Consider the following 18,730-nt stretch of genomic DNA (forward strand, 5'->3'; position numbering starts at 1 on the left):
ATCTGAACTAATCACCTGGATGCACAGGTGGATTGAATGGATGAACATTCTATACGTTTAGTTTCTCAAAAGTGTGTGAATCCAATTTAAGATGAAGAGCTTGAGTTCTCATCTTCAGAATGAGTAAGTACAGTTAAAACCCCTTTGTGATTTAGCTCGAGTGGTACTATCCTTACTGCTTTTTTCATCAGCATTGAGGAAATTTCCTTTTGAAGAATATGGGATGCCTCCACTTGTGCTAAGGAAATGAGTTATTCCCCTGCACACTGGACTCTCACTGCTGGATGGCATCACTCAAACTGAACCTGCTGTGTCACTTATAGCGCTTTTCCACCAAAAGAACCATGGTTCTTGAACCAGTTCTGTTCAGGTTTCTTAGAACCTTGGTAGTCTGTAGAGAACCGACGCGCGTTTCCACCAGTTTTTGAGAACCAAGCAGCGGCATCAACGGTGGGGCGTTGCTTAACGAAAGTTAAGAGTAGTAATATCATGGCGGAGCATGTAGATTATGTGCGAGCATTTGTGCTGTTGTTACAGATGTTTGTTTTTATGCTAAAAGCATCGATCGGCTGTTGGTGATAAGAAGACGTAGACGTGTTTGTCGCAGTTGTTGTTTTCTTTAGTTCATTGACTTGAGAAGCGTTTTGCGCTTCGCTTTCACTGCGACTCTCGGCTCAAATAGCAATTTGCTCAGCGCTCGGCTTGAGTGGTGAAACATCACTAAAGTTCCACAACACTAACATCCATTTGTGTTAAATAACCATCAAATCCACTCTACAATACAACATGTATCTATGTTTAGCTGGATTTACTTCACGTGTGGTGTTTATGCAGCTCAGGGTTCTGAATCTTCTCAGGAGAGTTGAAAAAGCTTAACGTAAAAAATAAAGCGTTTTGGGGGTAAAGTGCTTGAAAATGCTTGAAATCGTAACAGTATTTCTTTCACTACAAATAGCTATCTGACCGAATAGTTCGCTTATTAGAAAAATAAAATAAAAAGCCGCAGAGCCTAAAATGAAAACTGCTCTGCCTGCGCCTTGCTTGTGCCTGTGTGTAAGAGTGATGCGAATTCCGTCTCTTTTTGGTGAGCCATTTGGCTCAGCTCACTGAGAAGAGCCGGCTCTTTCTGCTTCAATTTTACCACTTCCGCCTGTGGAGTGCCTGCCCGTGCCGCGGAGAAGATCACCCTAACATTCTGCCTTGTTTTAAGTTACAAAAGGAAATAAAGAAAGTAATGGCTCTTGGACGGGAGTCGGCTCCCATTGTTCATGTAAAAAAATAGTTAGCTCAAAGAGCTTGTTCGCGACCGACAGCTAGTGTGTGACTGCGATCTTCCAGTCTGTTTTCATGTGTGACCCGTCCCCCGAAGAGACAGTGGGTGTTAGTGATGGGTCGCTCGCGAACGACCCGATTCTATTGAACGAGCCACTGGGAGCCGTTACGTGTATTTTTTTTTTTTTTTGCGCAGTTCTTAACGACTGTAATCCACCCATTCAGCTTCACATCAGTAGAGGGAATTAATCAGTCATAATGAGGGTCATAATAAAGAGCGAGCGAGAGACACACACACACACACACACACACACACAGAGAAAGCCGTAATGGAGCTACAGTTAGAACATGCAGAAAAGAAGCAGTGCTCTTAGTGTACCTGCTGTACACTAGGCACCCTGCCGCCAGCAAATATATATACAGTAGACCCTTGAGTTACGAACGGTTTACCATACAAACAAGAGCAAGAGGAAGCTGTCTGAAAGGGATGTTCGGGTGCTAACCCGGATTGTATCAAAAAACATAAAACCACGGCTGCCCAAATCACGGCAGAATTAAATGTGCACCTCAACTCTCCTGTTTCCACCAGAACTGTCCGTCGGGAGCTCCACAGGGTCAATATACACGGCCGGGCTGCTATAGCCAAACCTTTGGTCACTCGTGCCAATGCCAAACGTCGGTTTCAATGGTGCAAGGAGCGCAAATCTTGGGCTGTGGACAATGTGAAACATGTATTGTTCTCTGATGAGTCCACCTTTACTGTTTTCCCCACATCCGGGAGAGTTACGGTGTGGAGAAGCCCCAAAGAAGCGTACCACCCAGACTGTTGCATGCCCAGAGTGAAGCATGGGGGTGGATCAGTGATGGTTTGGGCTGCCATATCATGGCATTCCCTTGGCCCAATACTTGTGCTAGAGGGGCGCGTCACTGCCAAGGACTACCGAACCATTCTGGAGGACCATGTGCATCCAATGGTTCAAACATTGTATCCTGAAGGCGGTGCCGTGTATCAGGATGACAATGCACCAATACACACAGCAAGACTGGTGAAAGATTGGTTTGATGAACATGAAAGTGAAGTTGAACATCTCCCATGGCCTGCACAGTCACCAGATCTAAATATTATTGAGCCACTTTGGGGTGTTTTGGAGAAGCGAGTCAGGAAACGTTTTCCTCCACCAGCATCACGTAGTGACCTGGCCACTATCCTGCAAGAAGAATGGCTTAAAATCCCTCTGACCACTGTGCAGGACTTGTATATGTCATTTCCAAGACGAATTGACACTGTATTGGCCGCAAAAGGAGGCCCTACACCATACTAATAAATTATTGTGGTCTAAAACCAGGTGTTTCAGTTTCATTGTCCAACCCCTGTATATACAGTGAGTGAACATTCAAAGAAGGTGCAGAGGAAGCGCAGTGGTGAGAAAATGAAAAAAAATCACTATTTGTTGTGTTGTATAATTACTCATGCCAGTAGCTGTCACTGTGTATCAGACAGAGGGGACAATGAGTGAGAGAGAAGAAGGAATTCGCTGAGTAAAGTATTCTTTCTTTTGTGCAATTACACCTACAAAATTCAATACTATTGAAATAAAGAAGGAAATTCGTAAGTCAAGGGTCTACTGTATTTAAAAACTCCAGCAGCACTGCTGTCTAATCCACTCATACCAGCACAACATACACTAACACACAGTAATTGTAGAACTACAAAGTGCTCCTATATGGTAAGTGGAGCTGATAAAATGGACAGTGAGTGTAGAAACAAGAAGGTGGTTTTGATGTTATGGCTGATCAGTGAGTGTATAATGCCGTAACGGTGACAAGTTTTGTGAGGTATCCATGGTTATTACAGCACGACAATGTCAGGCCTCATTCTGCACATGCTATAATAGTGTGGGTTTGTCCAGATCAATCTCCTGTTAAAATGTACGGGCCATCATAAGGAGGAGAATCAGTTGATGGTGATCACAGACCAAAGCAGCTTGACTTGTATCAAGCAGAAATGGTCAAAGTTTGTATACAGATTTTACAATGATGTTTTTTATGGCCTGTGTTGTTTTTCTCCATAGAAATGCAGCTCATGGTTTCTCCCTGATTCCAGTGGACAGTTTAAAGGTAACCATGAAGGAGATTTTGCAGAAGGCACTAAAGAGAAGAAAAGGTTCACAGAAGGGATCTGGTATTTACTATTTAAGTTTTAGTATGCTTATTAGAGACAATTGTTTAAAGGTGTAAAAGTAGAAAAGTAATGAAAAAGTTAAACATATGATTTATTCTAGCAGATGCCTGCATTTTTTTTGCAGAAAGTCTTTCTCTATTTCTAGTTTTATTCTGCTTCAAGTACATGTGAATCAGTTGTATATCTGCTCCACATACAGTAAGGGTAAACAAGAAGACTTTTGTTTACGATATTTATTATAATTCCAGTGCATATACCCCTTTTAAATTTACATATAAAATGTATTTGACTATATATATTTAAACTTGAAAATATACTTGGAAACTATACTAAAATATTTATAATTTAAGGTTACATAATAAAAGTTTTAATTAGTATTAAAACCCTCTGGCCATCGGGATTTTCCAATTTTCATAGACTTAATTACTAATTAATTGTTTTATAGTATATAGTAAGTGGGTCCTCTATCTCTGCTAAAAAGTTCAGTGTAATATTATTCCCATTTACAAAAAGGAGTCTAATATTAAAGGGTCAAAGGGAGATTTTGAGACATCCAGGTTGAAATTAAATGCTAAGAAATGTTTATTTTAAATTGATCACTAATAGAAATGGATTCTAAATTGATTCTGATCTGAGTAAACATATGACTGGCAGATACATGTCTGTGATGTTGAGCCAATGCTTTAGTGGTGTTGTCTGTATGCTGCTGAGTATCCTACGGGTGGTTCGTTAGTGTGTGACACCAGCTCTGATAGACCAAAGCAGCCTTTAAACTTAATCCATTTGGTTTGGGATGAACCAGAAAGAAGGGTGAAAGCAAAGCAACCTACGAGTGCATCACTTCTGCAACAGTGTTGACAAAAAAACTTTTTGAACAGTGATTTGTTTCTATTGTGGAATGAATACCTCAAGTGTGTTCAGCTTTCATAACAAACAAAATTTTCAAGTCATCAAAGTTAAAAAATTATCCTGTCTTCTTCTTTTGGCTGCTCCAGTTAGGGGTCGGGATAGGAGTTTCACATTGACTTTTATTTTATTGCAGACAGCATGAACCCAAGATGTTTCTTATTTTGTCTGGTCAACTTCAGTTTATTTGTTAGTATACATTCATTCCTGCATTTCATGCCTGCAACGCATTAAAAAAAAATTGAGATGGTAGAGCATTTACTGCTTTGTAATGTTGCCATTCCTTCTCATAACACTTAAAAGATGTTTTGGCACTGAGGTTACCAAGCGATAAAGTGTTTTAGGAGTTATTTTGTTTATCCTAAGGTATGCAACAGTACAGAATTGTCTTTGTTGCACTTTTTATTTCAAAATTCTCCACACATTCTCTATTGTGAACAGGTCAGGACTGCAGGAAGGTCTTGTACCCATACTCTCTTCTTCTGCAGCCATGCCTTTGTAATGCATAGGATACAGTCGACCTTCACCCCACTCTAATACGCCACTATGTAATTGTAATACCTATTCTGCATTTACACGTATAATATTTAGCAGATTTTTATCCAGAGTGACTTACTGACTTACTTGCTTCCTCAGTAAACATAGCCTTAGAAAAAAAAACTATAAGAGAGAAAGTGATGATGACACTGAGGTCAGAAGCTGAAGCTGTTCAGAAGATTATCTTTTTGTTTGTCAGCTGTTGTTCCAGATTTGGTCAAAAAAGAAAGAGAAAACAGGAAGACTGGAACTTGTCATCAGAAAGGATAGTCTCCAAAGTCTCCAAAAAGTCTCTTAGGGAGCCAGGTGGCCTAGAAATCTGGTTTCTTTTTCATCTCATAACCCACTTTTTGAGCATATGCACTGATGACATTCATCAGCAACCCTGTGGGGACCCGGGTTAGAATAGGTCCCCAGCCTCCTCAGGCAGCTCGTAAGAGGCGAGCAAATGAGGCGCCTTGTTTGCCGTGAGGTGCAACCCTTGTCTGCGGAGAAAGGGATCCTGGTGCTTGAGGGGAGTTGTGGTTGCGACTACCATTTCCCCAACACAGCACTTTGGCCCTGACTTCGCATAGACGGGAGGTTGGAGAGGCCCGCTCCAATCAATCGGCTGGTCAGGACATGCCCTAGGTTAGGCTAACCTAGGTTAGGTTATACTCAGCTGGAAGCTTGAGTATATCACCCCTGTATCCCTGATGCACAACCGCTGGAGATCCGCGGCTCTGTGCATCCCCCTGGTTGGGCTTCAAGGAGGGTGGGGAGCACGGGTGATGAACCTTAAACTAATCAAATATGAGTACCAAACAAAATCCAAAAAGAAGAATGATCGAGAATGACCTAGATATAGACATTGAATTAGACACTTATTCTATAGTGGAAAATTGGCCAAGATTTATAATAATGTAATCTACACAAGCAGAAATACCATTGACAAAATTATCCCCATTTGCAATTCATAAAGGCATCATGGGAATTGCAGGAACTGTCAAAGATGCCAAAAAATTAAGATCAGGGCAAATACTGGTGGAATGTCAAAAAAAAAAATACAAGCAGAAAATTTAATGAGCATTAACAACTTTTTTGGAATCAGCACAAAGACCTTCCCTCACCCCTCGCTAAATAGCAGCAAAGGAGTTATTAGATGTAGAGACTTAGAAGGGATGGAAGATGATGAAATTACCACAGAACTAACCGCCCAAGACGTTACTTACACTAGACGCATTATAATAGAGACAGGACAGGCTGATAAAAACAAACACCTTCATCATAACCTTTAACAAAGCAACTCCTCCAGGAAAACTATTTATTGGGTATCAACGGGTGGATGTAGAGCCATATATACCTAATCCAATTAGATGCTTTAAGTGCCAAAAAATACGGACATGGTTCAGCTGTGTGCAAGAGCCCCTCAGTTTGCTGCAATTGTGGCAAAGAAGGACACGAAATACCCTGCCCAAATCCACCCCATTGCAGAAACTGTGGAGGCATACACACAGCATCTGGCAAATCATGTCCTACCTGGATCAAAGAGAAAGAGATTCAAAGAATTAAATGCGTAAAGAAGATTAGCCATAATGAAGCAAGGAAACTGGTTAATGACTACCCCAGTTTTAAACTAACAAGAACCTTTGCAGCAACAGTAAAATCTAATCGGGAAATGGCTTGCCAGATTGATTTCACATGGTTAAAAAAGAGAAACCACAACTAATCACCACTCTGAAAGAAACCTCGCTTCAAAACACAAAAAGCACAGCTGTTCATTGTCTACCCATGTGTGAACAACCCCCCCACAGGATAAATAAAACCAAAGAAGAACAAAATTGTGCTGATACCAAAGAACCAAACAAACCTGAAACTATACAGCATCAACCAAAACCCATACCAGAACCAAGGAAATCAGACACGTCAAAAGATAGAAATGAAGGAAGACAGGGTACCACGAAATCGAAGCATATCACCCAAACACAAGAATAAACCCCGAAACAACTCGGCCAAAACAAAATGACAAAAAACCCAATACTACAGTGGAACTGTCGTGGACTAAGGGCGAACCTCAATGAACTACAATGCCTAGTTACAACACAAAACCCCAAAATAATATGCCTACAAGAAATCCAAGTATCAGAAGGCAGCAAGGTTACCATGAAGAACTATGTCACCTATCTTAAAAACAGACCAAATACAGGCAGGCCATCGGGAGGAACGGCCATACTTGTGAGAAATAACCTTCCACATAACCAGATACCACTCAATACAAACCTCCAAGCAACAGCAGTTTGTGTATCCAATATCACCACAAAGTCTATAACCCTGTGCAATATTTATATTCCGCCTGATACTTCCCTAACCATTACAGACCTAGACAGACTAACAGAACAGCTTCCCCCACCATACATATTACTTGGGTACTTTAATGGGCATAATCAAATGTGGGGGAGTCGAAATACAAATGCAAAGGGAAAAATAATTGAAGAGTTCATAAACAACCGTGGACTCTGCCTAATGAACAAGGAGGCACATACATATCTTCACCCAGGTCATGGCACCTACTCAACAATTGATCTAACGTTATGTGAACCAAATCTACTGCTAGAATTCAACTGGAGAATCTGGAATGATCTGTGCGGAAGTGATCACTTTCCGATACTTATAACCCCAGTGACAAATCAACCATCACCAACAATACAACGGTGGAAGTTGGAAAGGGCTGACTGCAACTCTTTTCAAAAATTATGCCTGAAAAAACTAAATAAAATACCAGAAAACATCAAGGATGGTTCACTGGCACACTAAAAGAAATAGCAGAACAAACCATACCAAGAACACGATCGGGACCGAGGAGAAAATGGAACCCCTAGTTCAACAATGAGTGCAAAAAGGCAGTAAATGAGCGCAAGCTGACCGAAAAGAAATTTAATCTGCAACCAACCTCTGAAAACCTGAACAAATTGAGGGTTACCAGGGCTGTAGCCTGAAGAACCATCAATGAGACAAAGAAACAAAGCTGGAAGCACTTTGTCAACAATATCACGTCAAGCACTCCGACTACAAAAATTTTGAATCTGCTTCAAAGAATGAAAGGAAAAGGAAACCAACAAAGACTCCATTATATAAAGCAAGGGGATATACTGGCTACAACTGAAGAGGAGATTGCAGAATGCCTAGCAACTGCCTTTGAGAAGGTGTCCACCAGTAACAACTCCTCACTAGTTTTCTGAAACATTCGAAAACAGGCTGAAAAGAAAGGGATCAACTTCCAAACAAATGACCTAGAACCCTACAACCAGGACTTTACCCAGGAAGAACTTCAGATAGCTATACAAAAAGCGCATAACACCGCAACGGGACCCGATGATATACATTATCAAATGATAGAACACCTTCCCTCAACCTCCAAAACGCTCTTACTTAAAATTTACAATCAAATATGGGACTCCGGGGATTTCCCAGAACAGTGGAGAGAGGCAACGGTCATCCCATTTCCCAAACCAGGAAAATATCACAGTGACCCAACTAACTATAGGCCAGTAGCACTAACTAGCTGCTTGTGCAAAACAATGGAAAGAATAGTCAACAATAGACTGGTTTGGCACCTTGAACACAACCACATTATAAACGAATCCCAGAGTGGATTTCGCAAGGGGAGAAGCACTCTAGATAACCTAATGAAGATTGAATCCTTCATCCGAGATGCCTACTTTAGGAAAGAACATGCTGTGGTAGTTTGCTTTGATGTAGAAAAAGCATACGACACAACCTGGAGGCATGGCATTCTGGAGGATATGAAACAGGCTGGACTTAAAGGCAGACTACCAACTTTTATAGCGGCTTTTATAGCAAAGAGAGTTTTTAGAGTAAGAGTCAACAATACACTCAAAATACCATCCCCAGTTGATGGGGGTTCCACAGGGGAGCATACTATCAGTCACCCTATTTAACCTCAAAATGAATGGAGTGGCCAAAGAGATCCCGCGGGACACCCTCTGCAGCCTATATGTAGACGACCTATGTATTGGATATAGAGGAAGTTATATGCCTATTATTGAACGGTGACTTCAATTGAGTATAAATAAAATACAACACTGGGCAGAAACTAATGGCTTTAAACTGTCCAGCAACAAAACATCAAACACACATTTCTGCCGAAGGAGAAATCTACATCCTGAACCGGACCTATATCTAAATGGCACCCCAATAAAAAAAAACAGAAACAACAAAAATACTAGGACTAACACTAGATAACAAACTCTCTTTCGTCCCACATATAAAATCACTTAGGAAAAACTGCTTCCAAAAACTGAATATAATAAAAGTTCTAGCCAGCACAAAATGGGGTGCAGAATTTTCTCCCTTAATTAAAATATATAGAGCAACAGTTCGTTCAAACTTAGATTATGGATGTGTGGTTTATGGGGCAGCAAGAAAGTCATACCTAAAATGCCTAGACTCCATACATCACCAAGGCATCAGAGTGGCACTGGGTGCTTTTCGCACATCCCCAGTGGAAAGCATGTATGTGGAGGCCCAGGAGCTCGCCCTAGAATACAGACGATTGAAACTTACTCTTCAATATGCCATCAAACTCTGCGGAAACCCACTCAACCCTGCATATGAGGCCACTTTCTCCCCCCCCATACACTCATCTATACAACACCAGACCAAACAATATACAACCCTTTAGTCAAAGAATCAAACACCATCTCAACGACCTAAAAATAGAACCAAATAGCATAATCCTCCCACACTCAAATACCCCTCCCCCGTGGAAACTCAAAAAAACAAATATAATAATGGATATGTCTAAACTTCGGAAAATAAATACACATCCTAACGACTATCTAAAGAAATTCCTTGACATCAGAGAAAAATTTCACACCCACACACTACTTTTTACGGACGGCTCTAAAACAGAAAACTTAGTATCATCAGCAATAGTAGCCAAACGACATAAAGAAAAGGAAACACTCCCATTAAACAGTTCAAGCTACACAGCAGAAGCACACGCTCTACAAATGGCGATAACATACATTGAACGATCAGATTTACAAAAAACACTAATCTGCACTGACTCTCAGTCCTGCCTCCAAGAAATGGAAACACTATCACTCCATCATCCAATCCTGAATGAAATACAAAAAAAACTAAAAGAACTTCATAACCAGAATTATGACATCAGACTGTGCTGGATCCCAGGACACTGCAGCATTGAGGGAAAGGAAAAAGCAGATCGCTTAGCAAAAGAAACAACAGGAGGAAAAGCTGTAAACCGCAAAATACCCCCATCAGATATAAAACAAACAATCACTACCTATATTAAAAATATGTGGCAAAAAGAGTGGGAAAAGCAAAAACAGAACAAACTTTACAACATCCACACCAACATACAAACACGACCACAACTACCGACTGGGAAGAGATTGGAACAGACAACATATATAAGATTCGTATTGGGCACGCTCGCCTAACACATACACACCTGTTGAAGGGAGAAAAGCCACCGATATGTGAACAATGCAATACACAAATAACCATTGAACATGTATTGACAAAATGTACTAAATATAACCTAGAACGACAAAGACTTGCAATGCCAAATACAATGACAGAAATTTTTAACAAAACCAAAACAGAGACTGATCAATTTTTTGAAAAATACAGGACTGATAGTACACATCTAGAACTAAACCCAGAAAGGACAGCAAACAAAGAACATTAATAAATAAACTGTACCACTGTTGGGTACCTATCCTGCCATGAGAATAACCAATGTGTAAACATGGCGTTAAACAACAAACAAACAAACAAACAAAACATTCATCAGCATACGTTTTTACCATAATCACTCTGTCTTCACCTCCCCTACATTCTTGATGTACTTTTTCATTCAGGACTACCCCTACCCAATTTCTCCTCTCTTCACCTTGGTAGAAAGTTTTGAAACCACATTCAATGCTCCCTTCCACTTAGTCTTTTGTACACATAATATGTATTCCCTTCTACTTATCATATCAGCTAGGTCTCTGATACCATTCATAGTGCCTACATTCAGTTTCAACTCTCACATCCACCTTGCTACCTTTCTGCCTCAGAATATTTTTTCCTCATTTCCTTCTCATCCTTGGCACAACAGTAGCATTGTTTCCACTTGTACTCTACCCTATCTGGTGTGTAACTCCGATGTATGAGTTGCATATTCTTTTGGTACAGTTTTAATGCTGGATGGACCTCCCTGGACATGGACAGAAAAGAAAAATTGAAGATTGCAACAAAGGATTATTTGAATGGTGGATAAAAGTTCTTCAATCAATCTCCAAACAAGCTGACCTTGCAGAAGCAGGGTGCAACAGTATCAGCTTGCACTATCCATCATCATCTAAATGAAATGGTGCACTATAGTGGGAGACCCAGAGGATCTGATACAGAGACATGAAAAAGCCAGATTAGAGTTTGCTAGAACATACCTGAGGAAACCAGGTGGACAGATAAAACCAAAATGAAATCTAAAGATCACCAAAGAATTTTGGAGCACAATGCAGGGCCCAGTGTCAAAAAGCTGGGACACTGTTACGTCCCTTCTATTTGGCTCTTGGTTTAGGGGTATAGTAGGGACAGTAACTATTGAGTGTAGGTGGACAAAAAGTAATAGGTGAGGCAGTGCACAAACTCAAACAAGTCCAGTATATATAATAATATGCATTTAATCAGAATACCCGTACTGTACAAAACTGTAACTAAGTGTATATACAACAAATCAGTGTATGTACAATAAGTAGTCTGGGGGACAAACCTGAAGAGGGAGAACATGGACAGTACCAAAGAAAAGAAATTAGTAAAACAAGTCTACTCTAAACTGTGAACAAATACCCTAAATTACAGCTAATGAAAATACATGGGGTGGTACCTGCCCTCTTACCTAGTGTTTTTAATACAGGGATAAATACTTACGTGTGCACAGTGTATACACGCCTTACCTGTTCTACCCTCCCGGGAAAGAAAGACCAACACGAACTGGAGTGACATGTACAAAGGGAATTAAAAATCCCTTCAAAGAACTAACAAGACTACTAGACTTACTAGTCTACAAGACAACTAGACTAAACACTAACAAACAGGTGACTAAAGCAAACCAAATAAACTCTGAAGGACAAGGAGATAATAACTAAAGAAACACAAAGGTCTAAATAACCAGAGACAAATCTGAACAAGGCATCAAAACAGCAACCTAGCTTCTATTAGCAGCATTTACAAACATCCAAACAATGGAGCCCCAAAATGGCTGCCATGCAGATCTCAGGAGCAGCTTATAAGTCTTAGGCCTCTCCTCTTCCTGGTCAATAGGCTGCTGTGGCAAGAGTTGATTGGCTGAGGCTGTCTGGAATGCCAACAGGGTCAATGATGAATGACAAACTCCTGCACCTATAGAGAGGCAGAGTGAGAGCAAGAGAGAGAGCAGGTAGAAAAACGACAAAAAAACACACCACTTCTGGTATACATGCTCACATGTAACAGACACCATCAGAGAACATGGGTCTTTTAGCAGAACAATGCACCAAAGCATACATCAAAAAGCACCCAGAATCAAGAATGGATCAGGACAATGTTCTGGAGAGTTCTGAATTGACTTGTGAATACCAAATCATTAGGTATGTTTTATGTAAAGGTACATTTTCTAAAGGAAGTGCCATTATTTTGCTGAAAAAAATTGTCAGTAAAAATTTTAACACGTACTGAAACAACTTTTAAATATCATGTGTAGTGACTACAAAGCTATTTAGAAATCAAGATATTTGTAGTTGGGGCTGCTGCAGCAATCGCTATTAAGCAGTTATTGGTTGTGTCATGAAGGGCATCTGGCTTAAAAACTCAAAAAAAACTTTAAAAAAAAACTGTCAAATCAGGCCTTAACATGGGAGCAGCCAAAAAAATTAATTTAAATTTTTTAAAATCATATATTGATTAAATAATTGTTAAGAAAGTGTATTGTTTGAACAGTAGATAGGCCAATCAAAGTCACAGTTGGATACAAAGTGTTGCATTCACATACAAGAAGTTGCTGCATGGAGGGCAATTTAAAACTTGGTTGTAAAGCACTATGATCCAAAAGCTGCAACAAAATGGCAGGTAGGTTATGAGATTGCTGATATGATGTGCTATCTATTTCATTGTGTGTACATATCATTTTGAATTTCTTAGCTTTAACAAAAAAAAAACATTTGTAAAACAACAAAAACTCTTGTATCACAGAGAACTCTCTGTTCATTTTTCACAAAAACAAGTTGAACCATGGACTCACTTGACCACAGCTGTCCATCTTAGCATTTCTGCATAGAAAGATTTCCTCAATCTTTACAATATTATAAATAACAGATGGTGAAAGACTAAATTGAGAATTTTCTCTTGCATTGAGAAATGTTCTTTTTGAACAGATTCTCTTGCAAAGTCTGGCCCAAATTTGAGCCATGACCCACTATTGTTTGTAATGACTCATCCTTTGGTGGATCTTTCTTTTGTCCCCTCACCTGTTCTCAATTCACCAGCATATCATGGGACACTGTAACTTTTTCTATAAACATTATTCTTAATGTGTTTGTATTTACAGAATTCAATCAATCTGATCAGTAAAAACATTGGAAATCTTTTCTTTCTACTGCTATCAGTTAAACTAAAAGTTAAAACATTCAGTAGAATTGACAAATCACAGATTCTTCTTTTTGTTGTGTTGTACAAAATGTTCAAATTTTTCTGAAAATGGGGTTTGTATTATATTCATTTGACAGCACCCTGTCATCATCCCGCATGCCTGTGGATAAAAACAAACACGTTTCAGAAGCATTTTAAAGTTTCAGCAAATATTGCTAACAGAAATATCAAGTAACTTAGAAATACTGCATGAATCACCTGAAATTGTAGACAAATGTAGACACTCACCAAAGACATGCTTTGAAAAAATACTTGCACCACCTGTTTGATCACCCCCCACACACAACTTGACCTCCACTTGTCAGATGTGTTTGGCTGCAGTTGTTGCTAAAGGTGGAACAACCATTTATTAAGTTTAGGGGGCAATAACATATTCACACCTGGCTAGCTGTTGTTGGATAACTTTTTTTTTTATTATTATTTGTATTTGTGTTAGCTTACTGAAGGCTGACATACAGTGGTGTTCAAAAAAAATTTAAAAAAAGTGAATAAAGCGCAAAATCATTATAATAACTTTTATTTCCATAAATGCAAATGCACTGAAAATACTACACTTTCAATTCTAAATCAAAACATTAACAAAATGTAGCCAGTTTCTGTTAATCCTTTACAGAAAGTTAAGAAAAATGAATATTAGGCTGTTCAAAAAAAATAGCAGTGCCAGCATTTTTCTTTAAAAACTCAAAACATTTATCTACAGTATAAACTGAACAAAATGTTTGAGGTTTCACTTTACTTTAAATTACTGAACTAATATTTAGTGGCAGAACAATTGTTTCTGAGATCTGTGTTGCATGGAGTCGACCAACTTCTGGCACCTCTGAACAGGTATTCCAGTCCAGGATGATTAGACTACATTCCACAGTTCTTCTGCAATTTTGGGTTTTGCCTAAAAAAAAACACACTTCAGATGTCAGAACACAAGTTCTCTCGGGGATTGAAGTCAGGGGATTGGGCAGGCCACTCTATTACCTTAATCTTGTTTGTCTGTAACCAAGATGTTTTGGGTCATTGTCATGTTGAAACACCCATTTTAAGGACATTTCTTCTTCGACATAGGGCATAATCTGCTCAAGTATTCTGATATATTTAAACTGATCCATGATCCCTCGTATGTGATAAATAGGCGTAACACCATGGTATGAAAAACATCCTCATATCATCATTTTGTACCACCATGCTTTACTACCTTCACAGTGAACTTTGGCTTGAATTCAGTGCTCGAGGGTCGTCTGACATACTGTCTATGGCCACTAGACCCAAAAAGAACAATTTTGCTTTCATCAGTTCACAAAATGTTGAGCCATTTCTCTTTGGACCAGTCAATGTGTTCCTTGGCAAATGTTAACCTATTCAGGAAACGTCTTTTTCTTAACAACGGGACTTTGCAATCATCAGAATCAGAATACAAGGAGTTCTTGCTGGTAAATTGGCTTCACTTAATCATCTTCTGTACTCACTGGTAACTCCAGATGTTCCTTGATCTTTCTGGAGGTGATCACTGGCTGAGCCTTTGCCATTTTGGCTATTCTTCAATCCATTTGAACAGTAGTTCCACGCTTCCTTCCGCGTCTTTCAGGTTTTGGTTGTAACTTCAAGGCATTTGAGATCATTTTAGCTGAACAGACTATAATTTGCTGCACTTCTCTGTATGTTTTTTCCCCTCTACAATCAACTTTTTAATCAAAGTACGCTGTTCATCAGTACAATGTCTGGAACAACCCATTTTACCCAGTATTTCAAAAGGAAATGTGCTATGACCAACCTGTGCAACATTTGCCACCCTCCTACATTAAATAAGGGCCAAAATTGACACCCGTTCTTCTGCAGAATGAATGACTTCACCAATTGAACTCCTCACTGCTATTATTTTGAACAACCCCCTTTCAATCAATGCTTCGATTACTCAGAATGAGCGACATGCATGTCCTAATTGTTGGGTTTGTTTTGTTTTCAATACTCTACTACACTTTCAAGTGAATTATTTGCAATGTAGAAATATCTTTTCTACTAAAAACAGTGATTTATCAGGTTAATGGTGTTGGACTGCTATTTTTTTGAACACCACTGTACACTAGATGGACAAAAATATGTCTCATCCCATTTTAACCCCCTAGCTATTAACCTACACTGTTCTATGTATGTGGAAATTTGTGCCTACCAAGTTAATGGACCATTTGTAAAGTCACCCCCGTCTGTTTGGGAAGGCCTGGCATGCAATCCCTGTCCACTTAATGTACAAAAATAAGTTGTTCATCAGATCAGATCAGAGCTCTGTGCAGGCCACTGGAGTTCCTACACACCAAACAGTTTCTCCACACTGTTTTAGTTCTTTGTATAGCTAGTTTTGTGCATACAAGCATTATCAGGAAAGCAGCATTGGAAAGGGTGCCTAACCTAAAATTTTAATTGAAAGCACACCATTTTTATTATTTATTTGTTTTTTTAACCTTTTAGATATTGCTGAGGCTGAAACATCTGCACTTGGAAATGGGTAGCAGCCAGTGGCACAGAAAACATTTATACAAATAATAAGAGTTCAATCAGGTAGCAAATCAGACAGCCATTAAAGCTATATAAACTGCATTTTACAACAGGACAATAAATTTAACCATACATCAAAATCTACCTTTATGCAAGCTCACAATATGTCCTTAGATTGATTTTACACAAACATCATGAAAAATATTTGGGTTTAATTTAAAACATGATGTGCATCTACCAATCCAAAAGAACGTTCTGAACAGGTAGTCCTCTACTAGAAAAAAAAAAGGATAAAATTCCTCTAGCTAAATGCAAAAAGTATTTGCTTGTACTATATTATTTGCGATCTGTGATATTAACTTTTAGGTGTGCCATCGTATTTAATTTTCTCTAGTTTTAGACACCATTTAACATTAACATTATTTGTAAATCATTTTAACTAACTTTGGGTTTGAAAATTACTATCTAACTATATTTTTTATTCTATTTAGGTTTTATTTTAGCCTTCTTTTTTACAATTAAGTTGGTCAGCCAAAACATTAACATTGTTTTTATTGCATTTTATAAACATGTTCCAACTTTTTATTATATGTTTTTTTTATATAATTATTATGCATTTTATTATATAATTTTGTCCCAGGTCATCCCACTTTCCAAGAACATCCAAAGGATTGATTGGGTTTTTTTATTGATTGGGATTTGAGTGAGCTTAAGTAAGTAGGTCAGTGAATAAATCTGTATGTGGTAACCTAAAATGCATTAAATACAGTCAAGCCGGAAAGTCTTCACACCCCTTTCACCTTCTCCATGTTTTATTACATTACAGACTTCTTCTATAATAGATTGACTTGATTTTTTTGTCACACAATTCTACACAAAATAGCCCACAATGACAAAGTGAAAGCAGGTTTTTAGACATTTGTGCTAATTTACTCAAAATTTAAAATATCATACGTACATAAGTGTGCACACCCTTTGATATGACGCCCAAAAGTGAGCTGAGGTGCATTTTGTTTTCACTGATGCTGCTTAAGATGTTTCTACAATTTAATTGGAGTCCACCTGTGGTAAATTCAATTGATTGGACATAGTTGGGGATTACCAAGACCTGCCTATATAAGGTCCCACAGTTGATAGTGCATATCAGAGCAAACTCCAAGCCATGGGGCCAAAAGGAATTATCTGCAGACCTCAGAAACAGGATTGTGTCAAGGCATAGATCTGGAGATGGGTACAGAAAAATTGCTGCAGCTTTACAGGTCCTAAAGAGCACAGTGGCCACCATAATTCGTAAATGAAAGAAGTTTGACACTACCAAAAATCTTCCTAGACCTGGCCGCCCGGCCAAACTGAGCGATCGGGGAAGACGGGCCTTGGCCAGGGAGGTGAGCAGGAACCCGTGGATCACTTTGAAAGAGCTCCAGTGTATCCTTGTGGAGATGAGAGAACCTATCAGAAGATCAACCATCTAGGCAGCACGCCACAAATCACGCCTTTATGGCCAGGACGGCACATGACAGCCTGCTTGGAGTTTGCCAAAAGGCACCTAGAGGACTCTACCTAGAGGAAACTTTTTGGCCTAAATACCAAGTGTCACGTCTGGAGGAAAACAGGCACCACTCATCACCTGGCTAATGCCATTCCTACAGTGAAGCATCATGGTGGCAGCATCATGATGTGGGGATGTTTTTCAGCAGCGGGACCGGGGCAACTAGTCCTGATAGAGGGAAAGATTAATACAGCCCATAAGTACACCGAGATCCTTGAAGAAAACCTGCTGCAGATCGCTCTGGACCTCAGACTGGGGTGAAGGTTTATTTTCCAACATGACAACGACCCGAAGCACACAGCCAAGAGAACAAAGGAGTGTCTTCGGAGAAAGTCTGTGAATGTCCTTGAGTGGCCCAGCCAGAGCCCAGACCTGAATTCAATCGAACATCTGTGGAAAGAGCTGAAAATGGCTGTGTACCGACGCTCCCCATCCAACCTGACGGAGCTTGCAAGGATATGCCAAGAGGAATGGGCAAAAATGTCCAGAAACAAGTGTGCCAAGCTCGAAGCTGTAATTGCTGCCAAAGGTACATCAACCAAGTATTAGGCAAAGGGTGTGTACAGATATATAACCCCTACATTTTTGTCAGTAAAATAAAATTGCATATTTTCTAAACCCTGTTTTCACTTTGTAATTATTGCTGATTGTGTGTAGATGTTTGAGGCAAAAAAAAAGAGCTCAATCTATTCAGTCTGTAACGTAATAAAATGTGGAGAAGGTGAAAGCGGTGTGCAGAATTTCGGGCTAGACTGAAAACCTTTTAAATGCCCAAAACAATTTAAAAAGCAATGTACAAAAATAAATATTAATACTAATCTGAATACTAATGTTAAATCCTACAGTTTTAGGGGAAACCGGGTTTTGTGTTCAGTTTAGACTAAAATAGGGCAATGACATTTAGTGTAAAATGTGGTTAAGGTTCTTTGATTTTTTGAGCTGTCTAAATACGCTGGGGACCTTTTTGGATATATGACATAATAAACTTTATAAAGTGGGTCTGGCACCACCTGAAAACACTATACAAAGGTAAAATTTACAACCTTGACAGGAGCCAATCCACCACACTACCACATTTAATCATTTACCTTCTGTGTGAT

The 18,730-nt window shown here is 39.3% G+C and overlaps 1 protein-coding gene across 1 annotated transcript in view; it reads left to right on the plus strand.

Moving 5' to 3' along the window:
* Positions 1 to 18,730, plus strand: part of mapkap1 (MAPK associated protein 1) — a 38,935-nt gene that overhangs the window by 11,622 nt on the left and 8,583 nt on the right. Inside the window, exon 7 of the mRNA XM_062988934.1 lies at positions 3,345 to 3,454. Coding sequence (XP_062845004.1) covers positions 3,345 to 3,454 — 110 coding nt within the window. The remainder of the gene's footprint in view (positions 1 to 3,344; positions 3,455 to 18,730) is intronic.

The sequence above is a fragment of the Trichomycterus rosablanca genome, chromosome 26, assembly GCF_030014385.1.
Source record: "Trichomycterus rosablanca isolate fTriRos1 chromosome 26, fTriRos1.hap1, whole genome shotgun sequence".
Classification (NCBI taxonomy): domain Eukaryota; kingdom Metazoa; phylum Chordata; class Actinopteri; order Siluriformes; family Trichomycteridae; genus Trichomycterus; species Trichomycterus rosablanca.